Raw genomic sequence first — 24698 nt, 5'->3', positions numbered from 1 at the left:
TTAAAACAAAGCAAATAAAACTATATACAATGATCGACTTCCCTAACCTAGACCAATACCACTCGGAAATTACTAAGTGTAAAAACAGAAAATTCATTTCAACATGATACAAAAATGTGCCCATCTTAAATGCCTAGATAAGAGCCTAAATGAAAAGCCTCAGCGGATCAATCCACTTATCTGATTCATTCTAATGTAGGCTTGGATCGGAAAAGTCCTTACCAAGCCTAATACTACTAATTTTTGAAAACACTCAGCGTAATTCTCTTAACTAGTAGTATTATCTAACCCTCGAATCAACTCACACGTGCAAATTAACCATTACACATAGAATTTAACACGTAATTTCCAGAATCGTTTAACCATTGAACATAGTTTTTACCACTTTTTAGAACTAATTGCTACTTGTTTAACTCAGCGCCTTAACAAATAACAATTACTCTTGGCAAATTAAGAAAACACACAAGAACTCTCACCGTTATTCTAGCATGCAAACTTATGAATCTAACTCTGAAAATTACCAAAACACATAAAAGGGCACAAGATTGTAACATGCATCATAAAAGAATTCTCGAAATTAACTCAATAATAAACTGAAAATCTCAAAAATATTAATAAAAATATTCTGAAAATTTCATGTCTCCAATTACACAACTCACAAATTGAAACACACAAAACCGAAACAAAAATTATAAGTAGAGTCATAGTTACACTTTGAAGCTTTCCTCAGCGGCTTAGCAACAAGGTGATGAACTTGTCTCTACTATGGTGGTGGAGCGTCCTTGACTCAGCGCCTTAGAGCTTTGTAGATTGATGGATGGATGGTGGTCACGGTCTTGTAAGATATGGAGGTTTGAGGAGTGAATTGGGTAGTCTTGGAATGATCTTGGCTGGGAAGTGATGCAAATTCAGTTCTGGACGTTGCCTATTTATAGGGGAGCATTGGTTGGCTTTCCCAACTGAAACGTCTTCTTTATGGCCTTAACTCCTCTCATAATGGGGCAATTCCTTTAATTTCCAAGCTGAAACATCTTTCTCTTATTTATTTTTCCAGCTGAAACATCTTTTTCTTTTATTCCTCAACTGAAAACATCTTTTCTCCTTTATTTCCCTTCTTCATTGCTTGGTCAAATATCTTAATGCTTTATTTTATGACTCCATCATTGCTGTTTCCAAGAGTTCAACCAGGCAACGTTTCCTACAACAAGCAGGAGAATATCAGAATTTTCTAGAGAAAATAAAGGGAAATTAAAATGTAAAGACCGCAAAAATAGTTGACAGTTAGGAATCCTGATCCAGCTAGGATTTTTCATGAATTTTACTTTTTCCGCCTATTTCACTCCAAACACTCAACAAGACTTTCAAAATGACTTAATGACTCAAAACACTAAACTAAGGGAGAAATAAGGCTAAAATGAGGCACATAATTAATAATATCGTCACACTTTTTTGCTCCTATCATCGGCATCCTTTTTCTTCCAATATAGGGTATTTGATCTTCAGGACGAATTGAAGCACGAACATGTACACCGTCTATGGCACCGATACAATCCTTAAAATACAACAAAACAAAATTTTCAATATTGACAACTTAATTGACAAATAAAATATAGACATTCAAGTAATTACCTTAAAATGAGGCATATATCTAGAATCCCTCAATATCTGTGGTGCAGTGTTCTTGAACACACGATCCTCTAGTTGTATGACTTCTATAGCCAAGTTACACACCATATCCAAAACATAAGTGAAATATCTACTCGATCACAGTCTTGCCAGAGTGTTGAAATCGTTCTTGTGCTAATCTATTTACTACCCCATGTCCTAAAATGTGTAAGAACATTCCCAATATCTCAAAAGCACTCATTCTTTGTGAACCCTCAAGCTCATACTTGTTCTGCAACTCACCGTATAATCTATAAAACACACGCTTGTCCATTCTCATCATTCTAAAGAATCGTTTGTCATTCCCATGCAACAATTCCATAATCCATATATTTCCTGTGTGAGAAGAATTCAGAAAAGGAGTTTTATGGATATATTTCATATAATATGCTTCAATTATACGAGCAGATACACAGGTAGCTTGGACAAGATGTCGGGAAGCCTCTTCCTCATCTTCTGACATGTCCATATTTTAGCACGCTCTACAAGTATCAGCATCATCTTTTCATTTATACACTAAATAAATCAATACAACTCATGCCAAGGATAAGAAGAAAGAGTGTTGAGAAGGAAGAAAAAAAATTCAAAAAGGTACAAAATAGCAAAACTAAGTTCCATGTTAGGAAAACCAGCAAGCTACATACCTTGTGAAGTAGTTGGTAGTTGAGCCAAAGTAGAAGTACTCAAAGAGATCTGTAAAGTAGAGCTGATATTGTTTTACGCATTGGATATCTCTATCATAGTTCAACGATATTCAAAACTGACTAGCATACAAATAAATATACAACTAATGAAACAGCATAAGATTCAAATACAAAGATAAAGAAGAACTCGAAACAAACTGATCTTCAAGATGGAACAAGAAAAACAACAACCAAATAAACAAATAATGAAATAATATATGATTGAAAAGCAGAGATAAAGTACTTTATTAAAATAATTTTCATACGACAATGACCAATTAACAGAAACAAACTAAACTAAAAAATATAAACCAAATATTTTAAAACTCAGTTCTACGCTTCCCCCTATTTTTCAGCATGTTCGTACTGAAGCCATTGAAGCTTAATTACATCAAACATCTCTCTCTTTTCTTTATTCAAAAAGAGTTGAGTTGCAAACAACCACAAAGTGCTCCCAGGCTCGCAATAAGGGACAGACTCAAGTGCTTTCATTACTTCAGCAATAGTATAGCTTTCTGTGCTTTTCACACTGTTTGATGTTCCAGCACTCTTATTCTCAACAACATCAATAAAACAATCTATTTGATGAGATAACTTTGTAGCACCTCCCACCTTCTGCTTGCCTAAAACAATGGGTCCTTTAGGTTTCTTTTCCGCTTTAGCTTGTAATTCAGCATCATCAGTCAATCTTTTTTTTCCCTCTCCTTGAAACACCTTCCTTACCCCCACTTCTTTCTATTGGAGTAAAATCCACCGAATCATCACTGCCTTCAAGTGGAATGACATCATCCTTGCATATGTCTGATTTTGGAGATGGAAGGTTCCCACAAGAAGGTGCCCAAGCATGTTCACCAGTGGCTATAATGTTTGAAAACATTTTATCTAGCTTCTTCTCCAATTCAGGATTAAGACCTTTTTTACGCAGTTTTGCATATTCAGGATTGACCTAATTTTGGAGAGAAATGTTATCAAATGAAATAAGGATACTATAGTTAATTGACAACGTAATCTAGTAATGAAGTTACACACCTGAATCTTACTATGCCACCATTCGGCAGGTGCATCAACAGTGCCCTTGCTAGGATTCCACCCTAAACCAGTTTCCTTGCCAACTAGTTCTTTCCACAACTTCCATTCAATTTTAAGTGAATCCCACTTATTCTTCAATTGAGTTTTATCATAGTTATTGCCGGTTTCTTTACTGAAGTTTACTACCAAACTTTCCCATCCTTCTCTGTCAAAATGAGTATTAGGACAATGTCCAACATCCACCAACTTGATGCACAGATCACAAAATTTGGATACATTATAATCATTCCATACAACTTTAACTTGTGATCCACTTCCCCCAATTTCATTAGTATTCTTCCTTCCCATCTCTGTTTTCAATGTAAAATTTGGTTTAAGTTTCTATCTCTATCTTTATTTTGTGAAAATTGAAATAGAAATACCCAAAAAAAAAAGAAAAAGAAAAAGAAAGAAAGACCAAGTGCATATTAACCTGATGACATTGCATCCTTGTATCATGTGCTGTACAAAGCATGCCAAGAATTTTGATAGTTTCAGAGTCTAAAATTTAACTACTGGTTAACTAGTACATCAAAGTACTATATAGACAGTGTAGAGACAAATTAGGAAAAAATATGCATATGAAATTTTCTATTTGATGAGGTGAAAACAGATTCCACACAACAAATTCTTCAATAAGCACAGAAAACCAAAAAGATAGATCACTATGTAACAGACCTGTCTACATCCTACACTACAATAGCAGAAACCAAAGTCTTGCACTAGTTGTCAATCATTGATCAGTTTTGGAAGCGAAATCGTTACCATGGATAAAAATTTAGAAATAACCAGTTGGATCCATATCCATGTGGATAATAGAATAACAATCCATCTAGTTTACAGAATTTCAGGAAATATCATTACTTGAGACCACAACACAAACAGCAAACCACAGCAGGAACAGCAAAACACGAACTTGTGCTTGACCTTACTGACAAAAAAAAGAAAAGGGAAAAGCTCAAATCAAAGAAACTCCAAGTGCTCGAAACTATCAAAACCCTGACTCACTACTCTATTCTTTCAAGTTAAACACAACTATGAAGGATAGATGAGCAAACCCAGCAGAAGTAATGGAATGAAATCTTAAAAATGGACTGCAGAAAAGGCATACATTACAGCAAATATAAACATCACATAGTAGCAACAAGGCCATTTTGTAAATTCATGTCTTCAACTCGTTTTCTTGTCACTCAAATCATATGCCTTGTAATTCGTGAGCATATAAACAGCGGAAACAATAGAAGAAAAAGGGAAGAAAAAAAATCAAAATCTATCTCATGTATATATTTTCACAAGATTGATGCCATGAGTATATACACAGATCAAGGGAAGCAATAGAATAAAACGAAAAAGATGAGAACCATATAGGAAGAAATAAGCAAAGAAAGAAAGAAAGAAAGAAAGATGATTGATGATACCCGTTGCTTGACTCTATTCCCCCCCCCCCCCCCCCCCCCCCAAAAAAAACAGTGGTAGGCATCTGTTCTTGATGAGAACAGATGTGTGTATGTATATATATATATATAGTTAGAGCTGATAAGTAGCCGTTTCTTGACTCTCTCCCGCCAATGGAGGAACCTAAGAGTAGCAGGCCTCTGTTCTTGGCGGCTTGGCGCCTAGTGTTCTTACCGATAAGAACAAATTATTTAGAGGATAATGACTGATATTTTCTATAATGGATAAGGGTGTTGTTGGTGTTGTAAATATTAATGTGGCTATTCATGTAATACCAATTAGTGTTGCGTGATATACGCCAACTAAGATCGATTGGTGATTAACAGAATATAATTAGCGATTGATTGACTGTAATCAGACGAGTGATTGATGTAATCGTTAAATAGTTACCTTTTGTAAACTTGAGGTACTCCTATATAAACCTCATTGTGAGATGAATAGAATTACTCCATTTTCTCATACTTCATTCTCTGTGTCTAAACTCTCTCTCTCTCAAATTCTTTTACTATCGTTTTACAACACGTTATCAACACGAATAGTTCTACCATTAAGAATAGTTTTTTGGAGCACGAAAAGCTCTGAAATTGCTGATCAACCAAAGGAGGATCATCATTCAATCTAGTTTAGGGTCTGAATCACAAACAAGCTATTGGATTGGTTGGATTGGCTGAGAAGACAACCTTCTCAGTTCTGCACAAATAAGATGAAGATTCTTCAGTTCTACATTGAGTTAAGTTCTCCAAATTCTAATTTTAATTCATGTTTTCAAACTTGATTATGTGAACAATCACCATGATGCATGAACCCTAATCCTATCTGATTATTTATTTGGTAAATATATATTTGTTCATGTTTTTGGATTTGATTGACATATATCATGACACATTGACCTGTATGATTCCTATTTAATATTACTGTAATGGCAGAAGCGTTTATTCAAATCATTGCCATAATAACGTACGTGCATCATTTCCTGTTAATGCCGTATATTACGCTCATCACCATAATAATTTCATTATTGACTTTACGATATTTATTTACTTCATTACAATTTCTTAATGTTGTACATTAAGTTTATTGCCATAATGATTATGTAATATTTATGGGGTACATTGATGAAGCGTTAATGCCAGAAGTACTTAAAGCAAAAAAATATAAAAGATTAATTGTGAATATTAAATGAGACTGAGTCAGAAGCTCAAAATCAAGTCCAAAGTCACAACAACAAATCCGAGCCAGAAGCTCAGGCCCAAGTTGTAAGGCTAGAACAGAAGCTCGCCACGTGTTGCCATGACAAAGGTTATGAATCTTCTCAAAGTAGACTCATCCATTTGGATGCGATGTCTAGGTAAGGTTCAAATGAGGCTGTGTACTTAAGTGAGCCTCGCTCCACCTAAACCTCATCTTTCCTTACCTGGTCGTATTCAATTGGAGTTACCGAAAGGGTTGAGTAATAATTTTTCATTCATTGGCAGACCAGTTTGAGCCTAGCAGACCCACTCTCCCTCCTAGGGACCTAGCAGCCCAGCAGGCCTCACACACCTTTTTGACTAGTACATGAAAGCCTAGGTCACGAGCTTGCAAACTAAGCCCTGTAGGCTTCACTATCAAGCCCACTCCTTCTTTGGTACAACAGAATCAAAAATAAAAGGAAAAATGATTTGATATAGTAAATAGATTCACCATATCTAATATGTGTAATTAATTGCCGAAAGCATTTATTCACATAATTGTGTGATAATTAATCTGTTATATTACTAGCATGAAATTAATATCTCAATTGATTTATGATTTCCATTTATCCAATTTGTGAGATATTATTACAATTTGCTTTATTCAATATTTTTATGTTACTTGTCTAAATTTTCGTACTAAAATATATGTGTAGAAAATGCAGGTATCTAATGAACTAGAAGTTCTTAATGAACCAGTAGTTCATACATAAATCGAACTTGTAGTTTCGATAATGCCATTTAAGAAACTTGAAGTTTCCTTCATAAATTCACCACACATGATAAAACCAGTAGATTTTACATGTTTAATCTGATCTGTCATACCATGTTGTAAGAACTCGAAGTTCCCATTTGTTGCTCATAGATTTTTTCAAAAAGCACTTCCCATGATTATTTGTTCTTTAATATCAAATTTTTGCAATTGAAAGTTTCTGGAAGAAATTATCTAAAGTTGGCATGCTTTCTTGCCTGAAGCAAGATATGATTAGCAAGATATTAAACAAGCCCATCTGCCCAAAACAATACAAGGAGAGGCACTTTACTAATTCTCAGAATTGATTACTATCTTGTTGTTCACTGAAATGAACAACAACCTCCTGTTGAGGAATGATCAAGCCAAGCCCGTCGGTACCTAAGCAACACTTTTGCTTGAAGCAAATGATGTTACTCATCGCAAACCTAATTGCAAAAGGAGAAATTGTGGCCGTGGAAGGGACAAAAAGTTCGATCTTTCGAGACAAGGAAAGAGAGGTGGGCCCATAAATGGCCCATATAATCGGCCCAAATGGCCCCATGTTATAGTCCCCCTGCCCAACAAGCCAAAGTGGAAAGGAACACTGGTTCAGCCCTCCGCCACCAAAATCAGCATGATCTTTGTTATCGTTGTGGAGGAATTGACTGTTGGTCCTGCACCTGCTGTGCGATAGCCGAAGTAGTAGATGAGTATTACGCCGGTCGCGGAACTTTAAATACCAACTTTATTGAAGGGTCATTTTTTATCGATTCTACACTAGCGATCATGAATTTTCAGGCAGTTACTGAACATACGGAGGATTAGAACTCGAAGACATGGGTATAATTGGCCCCTTGTGCCATATCTATTTCATCTTAATGAATGAAACATCTTAGGATTTTGGTGATTTATGTTTTCAATTATTTTGGATTATAGAAATGTAGTTATGTTCGAATATATTTAATTCAATAAAATTATTTATACATGTGATCCATTGAATTAAATAAATGAATAGGCATATTCTGTGGGAAAGTTTGTTATCTAGTTAAATATGCTATTACGCACACCATACTCCCAGATCGGAGATATTTCTCAAACTTATTGTCTATTCATATCTCTGTGACAACTGTATCAGGCCAATCCAACCTGATAGAGGGTTATGGCAAAACCCACTGTATGTTGTCCAATGGTACTGAACCTACCATTAATGAGGCCTTATAATCTCCACGTTCCAAAAGAACGTTATTGAGTATTATGGATATTCGAACAACCAGTTATCACGTTGAAACCACTGAGAAAAATGAGTGTAATATCTTTGCATAACCTCCAAGTGTGTGGCCAGAAGCGTACATTGGAGAAATTGAAATATGTTAGCTAGAATCTAACTAATTCAAGCAACTACTTGCTATGGCATGATCGTTTCGGACACACAGGTCAAAGTATGATGCACCGTATCCTCAACTCATCGCAGGTGCATCTCCTTCCAAATAAGGGTCTTGTATATAATGACACACAACATTCCTTGTGAAGCAACACATCAAATGTGAAAAGTACAACTGGAAAAATATTTTTTATCATAAAAATGATTTCAATTAGAGTGGTTCTAGTTAGACCTCCAAATTTGCTATTTGGACCTCCCATACTTAGTACACCTCTAATTTACTTTTTAGAATACTTGAAAAGCTAAGTAGACCTCCTTATTTTTACCAAAACACCCTTAAAGATGAGATACAATAATCTGTTACTCTACTTTTTATATCTATCTTCAACCATGAGAAGAAGAATGAATCAAAATCAAATGATATTGCTCTCTTATGAGTAGGTCTCTCCTCTACCAAAATTAATCAAAGGTTAGTTCTCAATCTTGATATGTTCCTGGAATCCCTTTGAATTTGCTAGAAGAAGGATTCCATGGGTTTTGGGTTGGAAGATGATGGGCTATATATAGAAATTATTATTTTTACCTAATTGTTTTAGGTAAATTATAAAACTATATAGGCAATATAAGGAAATTCCGAAAAAAAAAAATTAATTAAATGTTATATTTGTGGGAGGTACAAAGAGCTTTTTTTTTTTTTTTTTTTTTTCATTTTTCTCTCATTATCCTTATTTATCTTTTCATATGACTTGACAAAGAGTATTAAAAACAGAAAAAAATTGAAGGTTCAAATATCAAATTTGAATGTCCAACTAGAACCACCCTTTCAATTACTATAAGTAAGAATCTAATAAAATATATATATATATATATAATATATTCAAATTTTTAAAATATATTTTAGGGCTATAATTTAGCCCTGACGGGTTGAAGACGATTAATGTCACATCAATAAATAGTAAAGAAATTAGAAATAAAATTTAGCCCAAAGGTTGGAGAAGGCCTCATGTGGATAGCAGAAATGTGGTCAGCAGACACTCTCTTGTCCAAGTCTTCAAAAGTGTGAGAGAAGTATGGGCAATAATTCGAAAGGAATGGCTACTCCTACTTTCGTAAGCACCAATAATATTTAGTCTGCGATCCAAAACGGCTTAGCTATCTAACTCTCCTCAAAATGGTTGTCAATCACTCTGGCGGCATGAGATCAATCTGGTCAGGAAAACTTCGATTCCTTCTTGCACCAAGATTGTATCTTTTGATCTTTCTCTTCTGTCCTTCTGCAACTCCATTCAGCTTTAATTTCCCGAGCTTTAAGCCAGAAGATATTGTCAATATAACTCGAAATGGAAGCGCTTATATTGACAGCGAATTTCTCTACCTCACCAGAAGCGCAAAAGACCAGCCAAAGGGTGGAACTGGTCGAGCTACCTACAAGCAACCATTCCTGCTCTGACAAAATGCAACCAGAAAACTCGCCGATTTCACCACAACTTCTACATTCTCCATTTATGCGCCAGATGATGCCAGTTTAACGTTGGGTGCCGCTGATGGACTAGCCTTCTTCTTAGAGCCAGATGGGTCCCAACTCAACAGCTCAGACGACGGCTTTACTCTCGGAAAAAGTACAACTGAAAAAATATTTTTTATCATAAAAATGATTTCAAATACAGTGGTTCTAGTTAGACCTCCAAATTTGCTATTTGGACCTCCCATACTTAGTACACCTCTAATTTACTTTTTAGAATACTTGAAAAGCTAAGTAGACCTCCTTATTTTTACCAAAACACCCTTAAAGATGAGATACAATAATCTGTTACTCTACTTTTTATATCTATCTTCAACCACGAGAGGAAGAATGAATCAAAATCAAATGATATTGCTCTCTTATGAGTAGGTCTCTCCTCCACCAAAATTAATCAAAGGTTAGTTCTCAACCTTGATATGTTCTTGGAATCCCTTTGAATTTGCTAAAAGAAGGATTCCACGGGTTTTGGGTTGGAAGATCGAGTAATAACTATATCATAATATTCAATTAATTTAGTTAGGGAAATTTCAAATCAGATTGTTTTGAATTCACATTTGTATTAAATGATGGGCTATATATAGAAATTATTATTTTTACCTAATTGTTTTAGGTAAATTATAAAACTATATAGGCAATATAAGGAAATTCCGGAATTTTTTTTAATTGAATGTTATATTTGCGGGAGCTACGAAGAGTTTTTTTTTTTTTTTTTTTTTTCATTTTTCTCTCATTATCCTTATTTGTCTTTTCATATGACTTGACAAAGAGTATTAATAACTGAAAAAAATTGGAGGTTAAAATATCAAATTTTAATGTCTAACTAGAACCACCCTTTCAATTACTATAAGTAAGAATCTGATATATATATATATATATATATATATATATATATAACATATTCAAATTTTTAAAATATATTTTAGGGCTATAATTTAGCCTTGACGGGTTGAAGATGGTTAATGTTACCACAATAAATAGTAAAGAAATCAGAAATAAAATTTAGCCCATGGGTTATTTTTAGCCCAAAAGTTGGAGAAGGCCCCATGTGGATAGCAGAACTGTGGTCAGCAGACACTCTCTTGTCCAAGTCTTCAAAAGCATGAGAGAAGTATGGGCAATAATTCAAAAGCAATGGCTACTCCTACTTTCTTAAGCACCAATAATATTTAGTCTACGATCCAAAACGGCTTAGATATCTAACTCTCCTCAAAATGGTTGTCAATCACTCCGGTGACATGAGATAAATCTGGTCAGGAAAACTTCAATTCCTTCTTGCACCAAGATTGTATCTTTTGATCTTTCTCTTCTGTCCTTCTGCAACTCCATTAAGCTTTAATATCCCGAGCTTTAAGCCAGAAGATATTGTCAATATTACTCGAAATGGAAGCGCTTATATTGACAGCCAATTTCTCTACCTCACTAGAAGCGCAAAAGACCAGCCAAAGGGTGGAACTGGTCAAGCTAACTACAAGCAACCATTCCTGCTCCGACAAAATGCAACCAGAAAACTCACCGATTTCACCACAACTTTTACATTCCCCATTTATGTGTCAGATGATGCCAATTTAACGTGGAGTGCCGCTGATGGACTAGCCTTCTTCTTAGCGCCAGACGGGTCTGAACTCAACAACTCAGATGACGGCTTTGCTCTCGGAAAAAGTACAACCGGAAAAATATTTTTTATCATAAAAATGATTTCAATAGAGTGGTTCTAGTTAGACCTCCAAATTTGCTATTTGGACCTCCCATACTTAGTACACCTCTAATTTACTTTTTAGAATACTTGAAAAGCTAAGTAGACCTCCTTATTTTTACCAAAACACCTTTATAGATGAGATACAATAATCTGTTACTCTACTTTTTATATCTATCTTCAACCACGAGAAGAAGAATGAATCAAAATTAAATGATATTGCTCTCTTATGAGTAGGTCTCTCCTCTACCAAAATTAATCAAAGGTTAGTTCTCAATCTTGATATGTTCCTGGAATCCCTTTGAATTTGCTAGAAGAAGGATTTCACGGGTTTTGGGTTGGAAGATCGAGTAATTACTAAATCATAATATTCAATTAATTTAGTTAGGGAAATTTCAAATCAGATTGCTTTGAATTTACTTTTGTATTAAATGATGGCTATATATAGAAATTATTATTTTTACGTAATTGTTTTAGGTAAATTGTAAAACTATATAGGCAATATAAGGAAATTCCGGAAAAAAAAAATTAATTGAATGTTATATTTGTGGGAGGTACGAAGAGTTTTTTTTTTTTTCATTTTTCTCTCATTATCCTTATTTGTCTTTTCATCTGACTTGACAAAGAGTATTAATAACTGAAAAAAAAAATTGGAGGCTCAAATATCAAATTTTAATGTCCAAATAGAACCACCCTTTCAATTTCTATAAGTAAGAATCTGATAAAATATATATATATATATATATATATATATATAACATATTCAAATTTTAAAATATAATTTAGGATTATAATTTAGCCTTGATGGGTTGAAGATGGTTAATGTCACCTCAATAAATAGTAAAGAAATCATAAATAAAATTTAGCCCATGGGTTATTTTTAGCCCAAAAAGTTGGAGAGCGCCCCATGTGGATAGCAAAACTGTGGTCAGCAGACACTCTCTTTTCCAAGTCTTCAAAAGCATGAGAGAAGTATGGGCAATAATTCGAAAGCAATGGCTACTCCTACTTTCTTAAGCACCAATAATATTTAGTCTACGATCTAAAACGGCTTAGCTATCTAACTCTCCTCAAAATGGTTGTCAATCACTCCGGTGACATCAGATCAATCTGGTCAGGAAAATTTCGATTCCTTCTTGCACCAAGATTGTATCTTTTGATCTTTCTCTTCTGTCCTTCTGCAACTCCATTAAGCTTTAATATCTTGAGCTTTAAGCCAGAAGATATTGTCAATATTACTCGAAATGGAAGCGCTTATATTGACAGCGAATTTCTCTACCTCACTAGAAGCGCAAAAGACCAGCCAAAGGGTGGAACTGGTCGAGCTACCTACAAGCAACCCTTCCAGCTCCGACAAAATGCAACCAGAAAACTCGCCGATTTCACCACAACTTTTACATTCTCCATTTATGCGCCAGATGATGCCAGTTTAACGTGGGGTGCCGTTGATGGACTAGCCTTCTTCTTAGCACCAGATGGGTCTGAACTCAACAGCTCAGATGACGGCTTTGCTCTTGGAAAAAGTACAACCGGAAAAATATTTTTTATCATAAAAATGATTTCAATTAGAGTGGTTCTAGTTAGACCTCCAAATTTGCTATTTGGACCTCCCATACTTAGTACACCTCTAATTTACTTTTTAGAATACTTGAAAATCTAAGTAGACCTCCTTATTTTTACCAAAACACACTTAAAGATGAGATACAATAATCTGTTACTCTAATTTTTATATCTATCTTCAACCACGAGAAGAAGAATGAATCAAAATCAAATGATATTGCTATCTTATGAGTAGGTCTCTCCTCCACCAAAATTAATCAAAGGTTAGTTCTCAATCTTGATATGTTCCTGGAATCCCTTTGGATTTGCTAGAAGAAGGATTCCACGGGTTTTGGGTTGGAAGATCGAGTAATAACTATATCATAATATTCAATTAATTTAGTTAGGGAAATTTCAAATCAGATTGCTTTGAATTTACTTTTGTATTAAATGATGGGCTATATATAGAAATTATTATTTTTACCTAATTGTTTTAGATATATTATAAAACTATATAGGCAATATAAGGAAATTCAGGAAAAAAAAATTAATTGAATGTTATATTTGTGGGATGTACGAAGAGTTTTTTTTTTCTTTTTTCTCTCATTATCCTTATTTTTCTTTTCATATGACATGACAAAGAGTATTAAAAACTGAAAAAAAAAATTGAAGGTTCAAATATCAAATTTAAATGTCCAACTAGAACCACCCTTTCAATTACTATAAGTAAGAATCTGATAAAAAAAAAAAATATATATATATATATATATATATAACATATTCAAAATTTTAAAATATATTTTAGGGCTGTAATTTAGCCTTGACGGGTTGAAGACGGTTAATGTCACATTAATAAATAGTAAAGAAATCAGAAATAAAATTTAGCCCATGGGCTATTTTTAGTGCAAAGGTTGTAGAAGGCCTCATGTGGATAGCAGAACTGTGGTCAGCAGACACTCTCTTGTCCAAGTCTTCAAAAGCGTGAGAGAAGTATGGGCAATGATTCGAAAGCAATGACTACTCCTACTTTCTTAAGCACTAATAATATTTAGTCTGCGATCCAAAACGGCTTAGCTGTCTAACTCTCCTCGAAATGGTTGTCAATGACTCCGGTGACATGAGATCAATCTGGTCAGGAAAACTTCGATTCCTTCTTGCACCAAGACTGTATCTTTTGATCTTTCTCTTCTGTCCTTCTGCAACTCCATTAAGCTTTAATTTTCTGAGCTTTAAGCCAGAAAATATTGTCAATATAACTCGAAATGGAAGCACTTATATTGACAACGAATTTCTCTACCTCACCAGAAACGCAAAAGACCAGCTAAAGGGTGGAACTAGTCGAGCTACCTACAAGCAACCCTTCCTGCTCTGACAAAATGCAACAAAAAAACCCATTTGTGGCTGTGGAATTTGATATCTACAGGAACTACGAAGCCATCCCCAACACAAATGAAACCGTTGCCGACCCATCCGAAGATCATGTGGGTATCGATGTCAACTCTGTCATGTAATTGACTACAACACCTTGGAATGGTAGTATTATCGATGGACAGAACAATGATGTCCGGATCAGTTATAATTCTAGCACAAAAAATCTTAGCGTTGCCTTCACAACTTTTGTGATGAATGGTGCGAAAGAGATGAGCTATATTACTTACACAGTTGATCTGAAGGATGTCTTACCCGATCAGGTTATTGTTGGGTTCTTGGCTTCAACAGTTAACGCTTCTGCTCTATTTAGGATCGTCTCGTGGAGTTTTACTTCAACTGCTCTGGATGATGAGAATGCCAGGGACAACATTTCGGTAAGTGTACTTTCTGCTCCTGCGCCTAGCCCTATGGCTAGTTCTAATCCCAACTCCGGTAATAAAGGACTAGTTGTTGGGTTGGGGGTTGGTGCAAGTATTATTCTAGTTGGTGGGTTGGCTTTGGTCTGCTTTATCTTTTGGAAGAAGAAAGAAACGAAGGACAGTGATGAAGATCCTATCGTTGGTGATGCCACTGACGATGAATTTGAACAAGGGACCGGTCCCAGAAAGTTTTTGTACGGCGATTTAGTCCGGGCAACTGGTAACTTTCAAGAGGAAGAAAAGCTTGGCCAAGGAGGATTTGGTGGGGTTTATAAGGGATTTATAAAGGACTTGAACTCATATGTAGCTGTGAAGAGGATATCCAAAGGATCTAAACAAGGAGTGAAGGAGTATGCAACAGAAGTAAGGATCATAAGCTGACTTAGGTATCAGAATCTGGTGCAACTCATTGGTTGGTGCCACACAAAAAAAGAACTAGCTCCTGCTTGTTTACGAGTTCATGCCCAACTGCAGTTTAGATTCACATTTGTTCAAACAAAGAAATTTGTTAACTTGGGAGGCCAAGTACAAAATAGCTCAAGGCTTGGCATCGGGGTTGTATTATCTACATGAAGGATGGCAAAAATGCATTTCGCACAGGGACATCAAATCTAGGGATCCAGCCCCTCTAAAGTGAGAACGCTATAAAGTTACTTCAAGTTCATAAAATCTAGACAGTCCACATAATCTAAGGGTCTTAACAGTCGACACATCACTTACTACCATTTTTTTAGATTTTAGAATAAACACTGTTAACTTCAATAACTTGCCGTTAACCTAAAAAAAAAAAAATTTAGGGATTTGACGTGATCTTATCTCTCCTGTACTCCTGATTTCTAGCTCTCTCTGCCTCCATGGATACTCATTCATGGTTGAAGACAAAAACAAAAGGGTGATGCTATCTTTGTTTTCCATTCAAGTCTCTGAAAATCACTGTATATTGAAGGAAAGGATCCCAACTGATTCTGTAATTATCTTGTATTGAGTAGATAATCTTTTGTAATCTTCTGTAGTTATTATCTTTGTTTTGCTTACCTAGAATAGCTCCTAGATGTGAGGATATCAGAATAACAGTAGTTGTATATATATGCCTTGTAATCTTGTTTGAGTAATATACAGAAGTATTCAACACCACAATTATGTTTATGGTATCAGAGCACCGCTCTTGAGACCTTAGAACATAATACAACCATTACCTCATGGCCGGTGATGAAGATAGTTCAATCATCAAACAAGACAAGGGTTCGAACACTTCCAGGACCGCAGATTCATGGGAGAATTCCAATCACCCACTCTTTCTCTATCATTCGGATCAACCAGGGGCAGTTTTTGTCTCACAACCGTTGATGGAAGATAACTACACAACGTGGGCAAAATCAATGAACATGGCGCTCACTATCAAAAACAAGAAGGGTTTTATTGATGGAACCCTGAAATGACCGGCGCACAACGCCGATGAACAAAACCAATGGGATCGATGTCACACTCTAGTCAAAACTTGGCTTCTGGCAGCCATGTCAAAGGAGAATCAAAGTAGTGTTGTTCACCGCAAGGATGCTCGAGGTATGTGGCTAGAATTGCAAGAGAGATTCTCTCAGACTAATACAGTTTTGTTGTTCAATATAGAGAATGCTATACATGGATGTGAACAAGGATCAAGCTCAGTCAATTCATTTTACACAAGACTCAAAGGTCTTTGGGATGAAAAGGACGATCTTTGTTCCTTTCCTCCTTGTACCTGTGAGGCTGCAATGGAGGTCAAGACTTTCACTGAAACTCAAAAGACCATGAAATTTCTTATGGGGCTAAATGAGAGTTTCGCACAAACCCGAAGCACCATAATAGGAATGGATCCTCTTCCCAATCTTAACAAAGCTTATGCAATGGTGTTACGCCAAGAAAAGTAGGCTGAAACTGCCGCTAACAAATCCACACTTCCATCAGAATCTTCTGCCTTTGCAGTCAAGCGAGTGAACAGAGCCTACAATCCTAAAGAAGGAGAGAACCGCAACTTCAATCCTAGTGCGGGAACATCAAGATTTTGTGAGAAGTGTGGGATGGATAATCACACTGTGCGGTATTGCAGGGCACATTTGAAGTGCACATACTGCGAGGGCAAAGGGCACACATATGCATACTGTCGCAGAAGGAAGAATGATAATGTTGCTGCTGAAGGTGGACAAATTCGATCCAAGGCAAATCATGTTGAGGCACAGAAGGATGACAAGGAAGCTGCTTCTGTCAATTTTCCATTCACAAAAGAGGAGTGTCAACGTCTCCTCAGCCAACTCATAACTCAAACAAAGCCTGCATCTGCCAATTTGGTTGGTAACATCTCAATCTATGAGGAACTTTCAAGTAAAATCTACCATCTTGCACAAAACATTAAAGAGCCAATTTGGATCCTAGATAGTGGGGCTAGCTATCATATTGTTTGCAGTCTTAGTTTGCTTACCTCATTTAAATCAGTACCTAATCGAAAAGTTAAACTCCCTGATGGAACCACAACGCATGTCAATCATATTGGCACCGTTGTTTTCTCTCCCCATTTTGTTCTTCATAACGTTCTTTGTGTTTCGCTATTTTATCTTAATCTGATTTTAGTAAGCAAGCTAGCATTCGACTCTTTCTATATTACCATTTCTCTCAAACACCTCTGTTTCATACAGGACCTACGATCGGGGAGGATGATTGGGACGGGAACTGAGAAGGAGGGACTCTACCACCTCAATCTGCAACGGGAAGGAACATGCAATGTGGTTCATGTGAGCTCGGATGCCTTGTGGCACCAACGACTTGGCCATCCTTCGAATAAAGTTTCATCATTATTTTGTTTTCTTACAAATAAAGCTTGTGATTCAAACTCTTGTTCTTTTTGTCCTTTAGCCAAACTTACTAGGCAACCCTTTCCTTTGAGTGTCAATCGTAGTGCATCTTGTTTTGATTTAATTCATGTTGATATTTGGGGTGGTCATCGTGTTCCAACTTATTCGGGTGCAAAATATTTTTTGACAATTGTTGATGATCATTCACGTAGCACTTGGGTGTGTTTGATGGCACAAAAATTAGAAGCACGCACTTTGCTCATCCATCTAGCTGAAACTCAGTTTGGTAAAATTGTTAAGGTCGTTAGAAGTCAGAGCCGGCCCTGAGGGCTGCTGCCTGAGGCAGCCATCTCAGGCCACCGGTTTCCGGGGGCCTCGGAGAAATTTAATTATGTATATATGTTATATATAGTATATATATTTTCTTTGCTATCATGGACACAAATTGATTTGTTGCTCCAGCAGCAAGCTTTGTGTCTCTTTCTGAACCAACCAAGATTCAAACCTCGTAGGCGTATTCTCCTTTCACTTTTTTTTTTGACCTTTTCCATATAAAAACAGACAATTAATAATTGTCTTTTCCTTTTTCATATCAATAATTCATTTCTTTCTCCATATAAAAATCTTTTCCTTATGAAAACTGATTTTTTTTTTCTAATCCTTTTTCATATGAAAACAAACAATTAATTCATTTCCTTTTCCTTTTTCATATAAATAATTAATTCATTTCCTTCTCCATATAAAGATTTTGACCAAAAATCCTAGCCTATATATTAATTATTTTAACTACTTTTTGTATTTCAGAAATTTATATACGAATCAACATTCATATATTTTTGTTTTGTTATTAATTCTACACAAAATTTTGTACTGCATTTTGGTGATATATACACACGCGCGCACACACACACACGCACATGAAGGGCCACATTCTTCGCCTCAGGCTGTTAGAGTCTCAGGATCGGCCCTGTTAGAAGTGATAAAGGTCCCGAATTCAACATCCCTGATTTTTATTCTTCTAAGGGGATCATTCACCAAACTAGTTGCATCAACACACCTCAACAAAATGGTGTGGCTGAGCGCAAACATCGACATCTGTTAAACGTTGCTAGGGCTCTTCTTTTCCAAGCACATTTGCCAAAATCTTTTTGGGGGGATGCAATCCTCACTGCGACTTACTTGATCAATAGGACACCAACTCCAAATATTCAAGGTAAGACACCATTTGAAAAGCTTTTTAACAAGGAGCCTAATTATTCTCATTTAAAAGTTTTTGGCTGTAAATGTTTTGTGCCCACCCATCCTACACGTCCTTCCAAATTTGATCCAAGGTCAACTAAATGTGTTTTTGTTGGCTATCCAAATGGGAAAAAAGGATACAAGGTGTATGATTTGACAACCAAGCAATCCCTAGTTTCAAGGGATGTGGTCTTCGTTGAACAAGAGTTTCCTTTCCAAACAAATTCTATTTCTTCTTCACCTCAAAATAATTTTTTTCCTTCTTTGACTTATTCCCCTCATTATGATGTTTTTCACACTCCACCTCCTACAATCTCTCCAACTCCTCCAATCTCTCCTTCAAATCCCACACAAGAGTCTCTGACGTCAGTTTCTCCTCTAAGTTCTCCCAGTTTTGCCTAACATAATTCTCTTTCTCCAAATTCCCAAACTTCCGCTGCAACTGATCTCCTCTCTTCTCCTTCTACCATCGCCACAGATTATGCTTCTCCCATTCTCTCGGAACAACATTCCTCACTGTCTCCTCCAAATTTAGCTACAACACATCTCCGCAAGTCCACTCGTGGCACCAAAATCCCCATTGCATTGCAGGACTTCCACATTGAAGCGACCCTTCCCTCACGACCCGCTCCGTCATCTTCTTCAGATGAGGTTCACTCTCCTAGTACGGCTCATAGTATCTCTCAGGTTCTTTCTTATGCCAACCTTTCTTCTTCTCACAAAACCGTTGCTACTAATCTTTCTCTGCAAAGAGAACCCACTTCCTTTTCTCTGGCAGTTAAAGATCCTAAATGGAGAGAAGCTATGCAACTTGAGATTCAAGCGCTACAAGCCAATCATACATGGAGTCTAGTTCCTCCTCCAGCCCACAAACAACCAATTGGCTGTAAATGGGTGTACAAGATCAAGTATAATCCTGATGGCACCATTGAACGGTATAAAGCGCGGTTAGTTGCAAAAGGATACAACCAAGTCGAAGGTCTTGATTATCGGAAAACATTTTCCCCGGTTGCCAAACTCACCACAGTCCGGTTATTACTCAGCCCTGCAGCTCAATAGAATTGGCATTTCCACCAATTAGATGTGAACAATGCCTTTCTTAATGAGGACCTTCATGAAGATGTGTACATGCAACTTCCACCTGGTTTCGAACGAAAGGGGGAGTACAGAGTCTGTAAATTACACAAGTCGTTATATGGCTTGAAGCAAGCCTCCAGACAATGGTTCTTGAAGCTCTTCTCAGCCCTCAAGTCCGATGGTCTTCGCCAATCATGGTCTGACTATTCTTTGTTCGTCCGAAACCATGAAGGTATCTTTACAGCTTTGTTGGTTTATGTAGATGATGTGATTCTAGCAGGCAATAGTCTAGATGACATCACCAGAACCAAGAATTTTTTATCAAGTCGTTTTAAGTTAAAAGATATGGGGCAGTTGAAGTACTTCCTCGGTTTGGAAGTAGCAAGGTCTAAACGAGGCATTATGTTGAGTCAAAGAAAATATGCACTGGAGATACTTGAAGACATAGTCTTTCTTGGATCGAAACCCTTAAAGTTTCCAGTTGATCAGAATACCGTTCTCAGGAAGGCAGAAGGGAAATTGATAGAAGATGCATCTCAGTACAGGAGGCTTGTTGGACGCCTCATTTATCTAACCATCACACGGCCAGATCTTGTGTACGCAGTCCATATTCTCAGTCAGTTCATGGACAAACCAAGACAGCCTCATTTGGACGCAGCATACAAAGTGCTGTGATATCTCAAGCAAACCCCAGATCAGGGGATTTTTCTACCTTCTACAGGACCATTGGAATTAAAGGCATATTGCGATGCGGATTGGGCGCGTTGTAAGGACACAAGGAGGTCGACAACAGGCTATTGCATCTTTCTTGGAGATACTCCCATTTCATGGAAGACTAAGAAGCAAACAACGGTTTCGCGTTCGAGTGCGGAAGCCGAGTATCGGTCTATGGCCACCACTTGTTGTGAGGTTACTTGGTTGTTATATCTCTTGAATGTTCTGAATGTTAAACAGGTGCAACCGGTCACGTTGTTTTGTGACAACAAGGCAGCCATACACATAGCATCTAATCCCGTGTTTCATGAAATGACCAAACACATTGAGATCGATTGCCATGTTGTACGAGAGAAGCTGCAAAGGGGATTGGTTCGAACAATGCATGTCAAGACGAAGGAGCAACCGGTGGATATCTTCACCAAGCCCCTCAGTTCGAATCAGTTCACTGTGTTGCTACGCAAGTTACAAGTGATCAACATCTACACTCCTAACTTAAGGGGGAGTATTGAAGGAAAGGATCCCAACTGATTATGTAATTATCTTGTATTGAGTAGATAATCTTTTGTAATCTTCTGTAGTTATTATCTTTGTTTTGCTTACCTAGAATAGCTCCTAGGTGTGAGGATATTAAAATAACTGTAGTTGTATATATATGCCTTGTAATCTTGTTTGAGTAATATACAGAAGTATTCAACACCACAATTCTGTTTACTGTAGGTGTTTCACAAACTGGTTGCACATATATAAATTCGTTTTGGAAGGCTATTAGATCATCGGCTATTAATTTTTTTTTTATATAAGTACAAAGAATCTGGAAATCGAAATATAACCATGGATCGAAGTGGCTTCTTGCAATAGTTATTTTGTGTTAGTTGGGAAATGCAACAAGAAGCAATACCAATTTGGGAAAGCCTCAAATCGATCGATAAGTATTAGTTGAGTACGTAATTCCATGACCATATATTTATATCAATTCCTCCAATAGAAATTCTCAATGCTCCACAAGTTTTAAGCTTGAATGTTTATACTTTGGCTATATGGAACCTAAGCAATTCTAGAATTGGGACAAACCAACCACAGAAGGAGGGCAGCGCATCATGAACAATAACAGATTGACAACACTGTTTTTTTTTTTTTTTGCATACTTCCCTTCGACCATGGATTAGCATGGAAGCACAGAGAAGGAGCAAACACAGCAGTGTATATATCATTAAAAAAAAAAAAAATTGAAGCATAAGAGACGATCACGTCAAAAATCCCAATTTTTTTTAGTTTTTTGTTGATGTTATTATCGGAGTTAACCGCAAGTTACAGTTGTTTAGACTAAAATATCAAAAATTTGTGGTAGAGTGATGTGTCGATTGTTAAAACCCTTAGATCATGTGGAACATCTGGATTTTATGAACTTGAAGTCAATTCACAGCCTTCTTACTTTAGAGGAGCCGGAGCCAAATCTAGCAATATCATGTTAGATTCTAATTTCAACGCAAAACTTGGGGATTTTGGGTTAGCTCGGCTTGTGGATCATGGCAAACAATCACAATCAACGGTTTTGGCTGGAACAATGGGCTACATGGCTCCTGAATGTGGTACTACTAGAAAAGCTAGTAAGGAAACAGATGTCTATAGTTTTGGAATCGTTGCTTTGGAGATAGCATGTGGGAGAAAACCGATTGTTGTCAATATGGAAAGAGATCAAATCAATATTGTAGAATGGGTTTGGAAGCTTTATGGAGAAGGGAGAGTCATTGAAGCAGCCGATCCAAAACTCTGCGGTGATTTTGATGAGAAACAAGTAGAGCGTTTAATCATTGTTGGGTTGTGGTGTGCTCACCTAGACTGCGTGATGAGGCCTTCGATACAACAAGCGATTCAAGTACTTAACTTCGAAGTTCCGGTGCCAATTCTTCCATCGAAATTCCCTGTGGCGACCTATTCTGCTTTTGCAGTATCGTTCTCCAAGTTTTCCGACAATAATACTGGTTCAAATAGAGGTCAAAGCAAGCCTTCTGCCAATGGTTATTCCTCACAGTTCACTACATCTTCTACAACAGACTCTTAAATATCGACATCCTTTCAGGAAGAGCTGCTGGCATGGTGCAAGTGTGGTAATTTTTCTGCTTCATTTTAGTTTTGTGTAAATAAATCCACTTGGTGGTGTTTTTATTTTGTACTTGCAGTTGCTGTAGATTATTAAGTATAACAGAGCGTGAATATGTGCCTGTCCTATTTCGTCTTCAGTTAATTGAGATCGATTTTGTATTCAGTTTTTATTTAGATTAACAAGTAGTTTATTTATAAAATAAAAAATAAAAGTAACAGGTTGAGTTATCCAAGGAGGTAATTGCAAATGTACAAATCAGAAGCTACTTACAACTCATATGCAGGACTCTATACCAGTATACGTATAATTGGTAACTATATATGGAAGACCTGTGTGGTGAAAAACTAAATCAAATTTGAAGTTAAATCTTGAAATAAAATAAAAATCTAACTATGAAAGCCAAAGTTTAGATCTTCCTCCCTCCATTGTGGTATTATACTGATTTTGGAAATTCATATGGCCATAGTCTAGACCCAAACGCGTTGGTTGAGGGAGAAGCCTAGAAAAGAAGAGGGTTTATGGGAGAAATGAAGAGGAAAAAGACTCGAGGGAGACTTGGTTGCAGCTTATTAAGAAAAGAACCAAGGAAAAAGTTGTGTGGGGTACCGGGGCGGTTGAGATAAGTTTTTTTTTTTTAAGATCAAAATGTAAAATGCATTTTTGTTTATTTACCTCATTTTTAGAGATTTTTTTCCCACTTACCCCATTAAGTTTTTTTAATTCACTCTTACCCAAAACACTCTAAGGATGTCTTCCCTAATACCTTATTAAGATTTTTTTTTTGTTTTTTAATTTTTTTAATACCATTTTACCCTCACCCTTTTTGTTACTTAGAAAGGGAGAGAGAGAGAGAGAAAAATCATGGGAGACTTGGCCGAAGCCCCGTCACCGGCCACCGGAATCCTGTCAACTGTCGCCGGATTCACCGGCTGCCACCCACCGGAATTTGCTGAAAATCTCATCGGAAAGTTTTTTTGCACCCAATAGACATCTATTGCCCCCTAATAGACGTCTATTGCCCCTCAATAGACGACTATCAGTCATGTATTACCCCCCAATAGACGACTATCAACCATGTATTGCTCCCTAATAGACGTCTATTGCCCCCTAATAGACGTCTATTGCCCCCCAATAGGTAGGACTTTCAGTTTCCAGTTGCTAGAATGGGAACTAATCTTCTTAAATTTAGACAAATAAAACTTTGATTATAGGAAAAAAAAGAAAAAGGAGATTACATCAATTCAAAACGTCTATTGCCCTCCAATAGCCGTCTATTGCCATCCAATAGAAGGGCAATAAACCTCTAGGCACTGATGAAAGAGGAAAATATATGGGAAGAGACTAAAGTATAAACATTGAGCTACAGAACAAATAGACGACTATTACCCCATTAGTTCATTACTCGTTTAATCATACTTTCTTTTCTTCTTGCCTCGGCCAATGGACTATGGGCATGTCGTATACCATGATCTAACAAGCTACCTAGGTATAGCTGCACAGAAAATCTTAAAATTTCAATTAATTTTGGAAACAAGTTCTTATTCTCTTGACATACAAACACAATTGCTCTATCCTCTTCTCCCAATTTAGATGCCTACCAATCTGGTGGACCTACGCATTAATAGCATTGCCACCCAAACCAGCCGGAATTGCTTGCATCTGGACAAGTGTAGGCATCTCATAACCTGCAGCCTCTACACCCATCTGAATTTGTCTGCACCATGACAACCATGCAATTCGACTTAAATTGCTCAAATCTAACAAGCAAGGAACAATTAACAATAACAGATCACCAGAAAATACCATCATAAAGTGAATTTTACCTAAGAATAGTAGTAAACTTTAGATTAGGCTACCCGTTTAGGCGGTGGACGCAAACCAAGGAACCCACCGACGCATCAATGTCATTGTTACA

At 36.6% G+C, this 24698-nt stretch overlaps 1 protein-coding gene and 1 pseudogene across 1 annotated transcript; one reads left to right on the top strand and one right to left on the bottom strand.

Moving 5' to 3' along the window:
* Positions 1 to 2761: 2761 nt before the first annotated feature.
* On the bottom strand, positions 2762 to 3725 carry LOC112203636 (L10-interacting MYB domain-containing protein-like). The gene is made up of 2 exons (XM_024344568.2): positions 3378 to 3725; positions 2762 to 3294 (listed from the first exon to the last, which is right to left on the bottom strand). The coding sequence occupies exons 1-2, from the start codon at positions 3723 to 3725 to the stop codon at positions 3028 to 3030; spliced, it is 615 nt and encodes a 204-aa protein (XP_024200336.1). The 3' UTR covers positions 2762 to 3027.
* Positions 3726 to 12507: 8782 nt separating this feature from the next.
* Positions 12508 to 22778, top strand: LOC112203635 (annotated as a pseudogene).
* The last annotated feature ends 1920 nt before the right edge of the window (positions 22779 to 24698 follow it).

The sequence above is a fragment of the Rosa chinensis genome, chromosome 5 (assembly GCF_002994745.2).
Source record: "Rosa chinensis cultivar Old Blush chromosome 5, RchiOBHm-V2, whole genome shotgun sequence".
NCBI classification, from domain to species: Eukaryota; Viridiplantae; Streptophyta; class Magnoliopsida; order Rosales; family Rosaceae; genus Rosa; species Rosa chinensis.
Note: the sequence above shows the minus strand (reverse complement) of the source record. Positions and strands in the feature narration are given on the sequence as shown.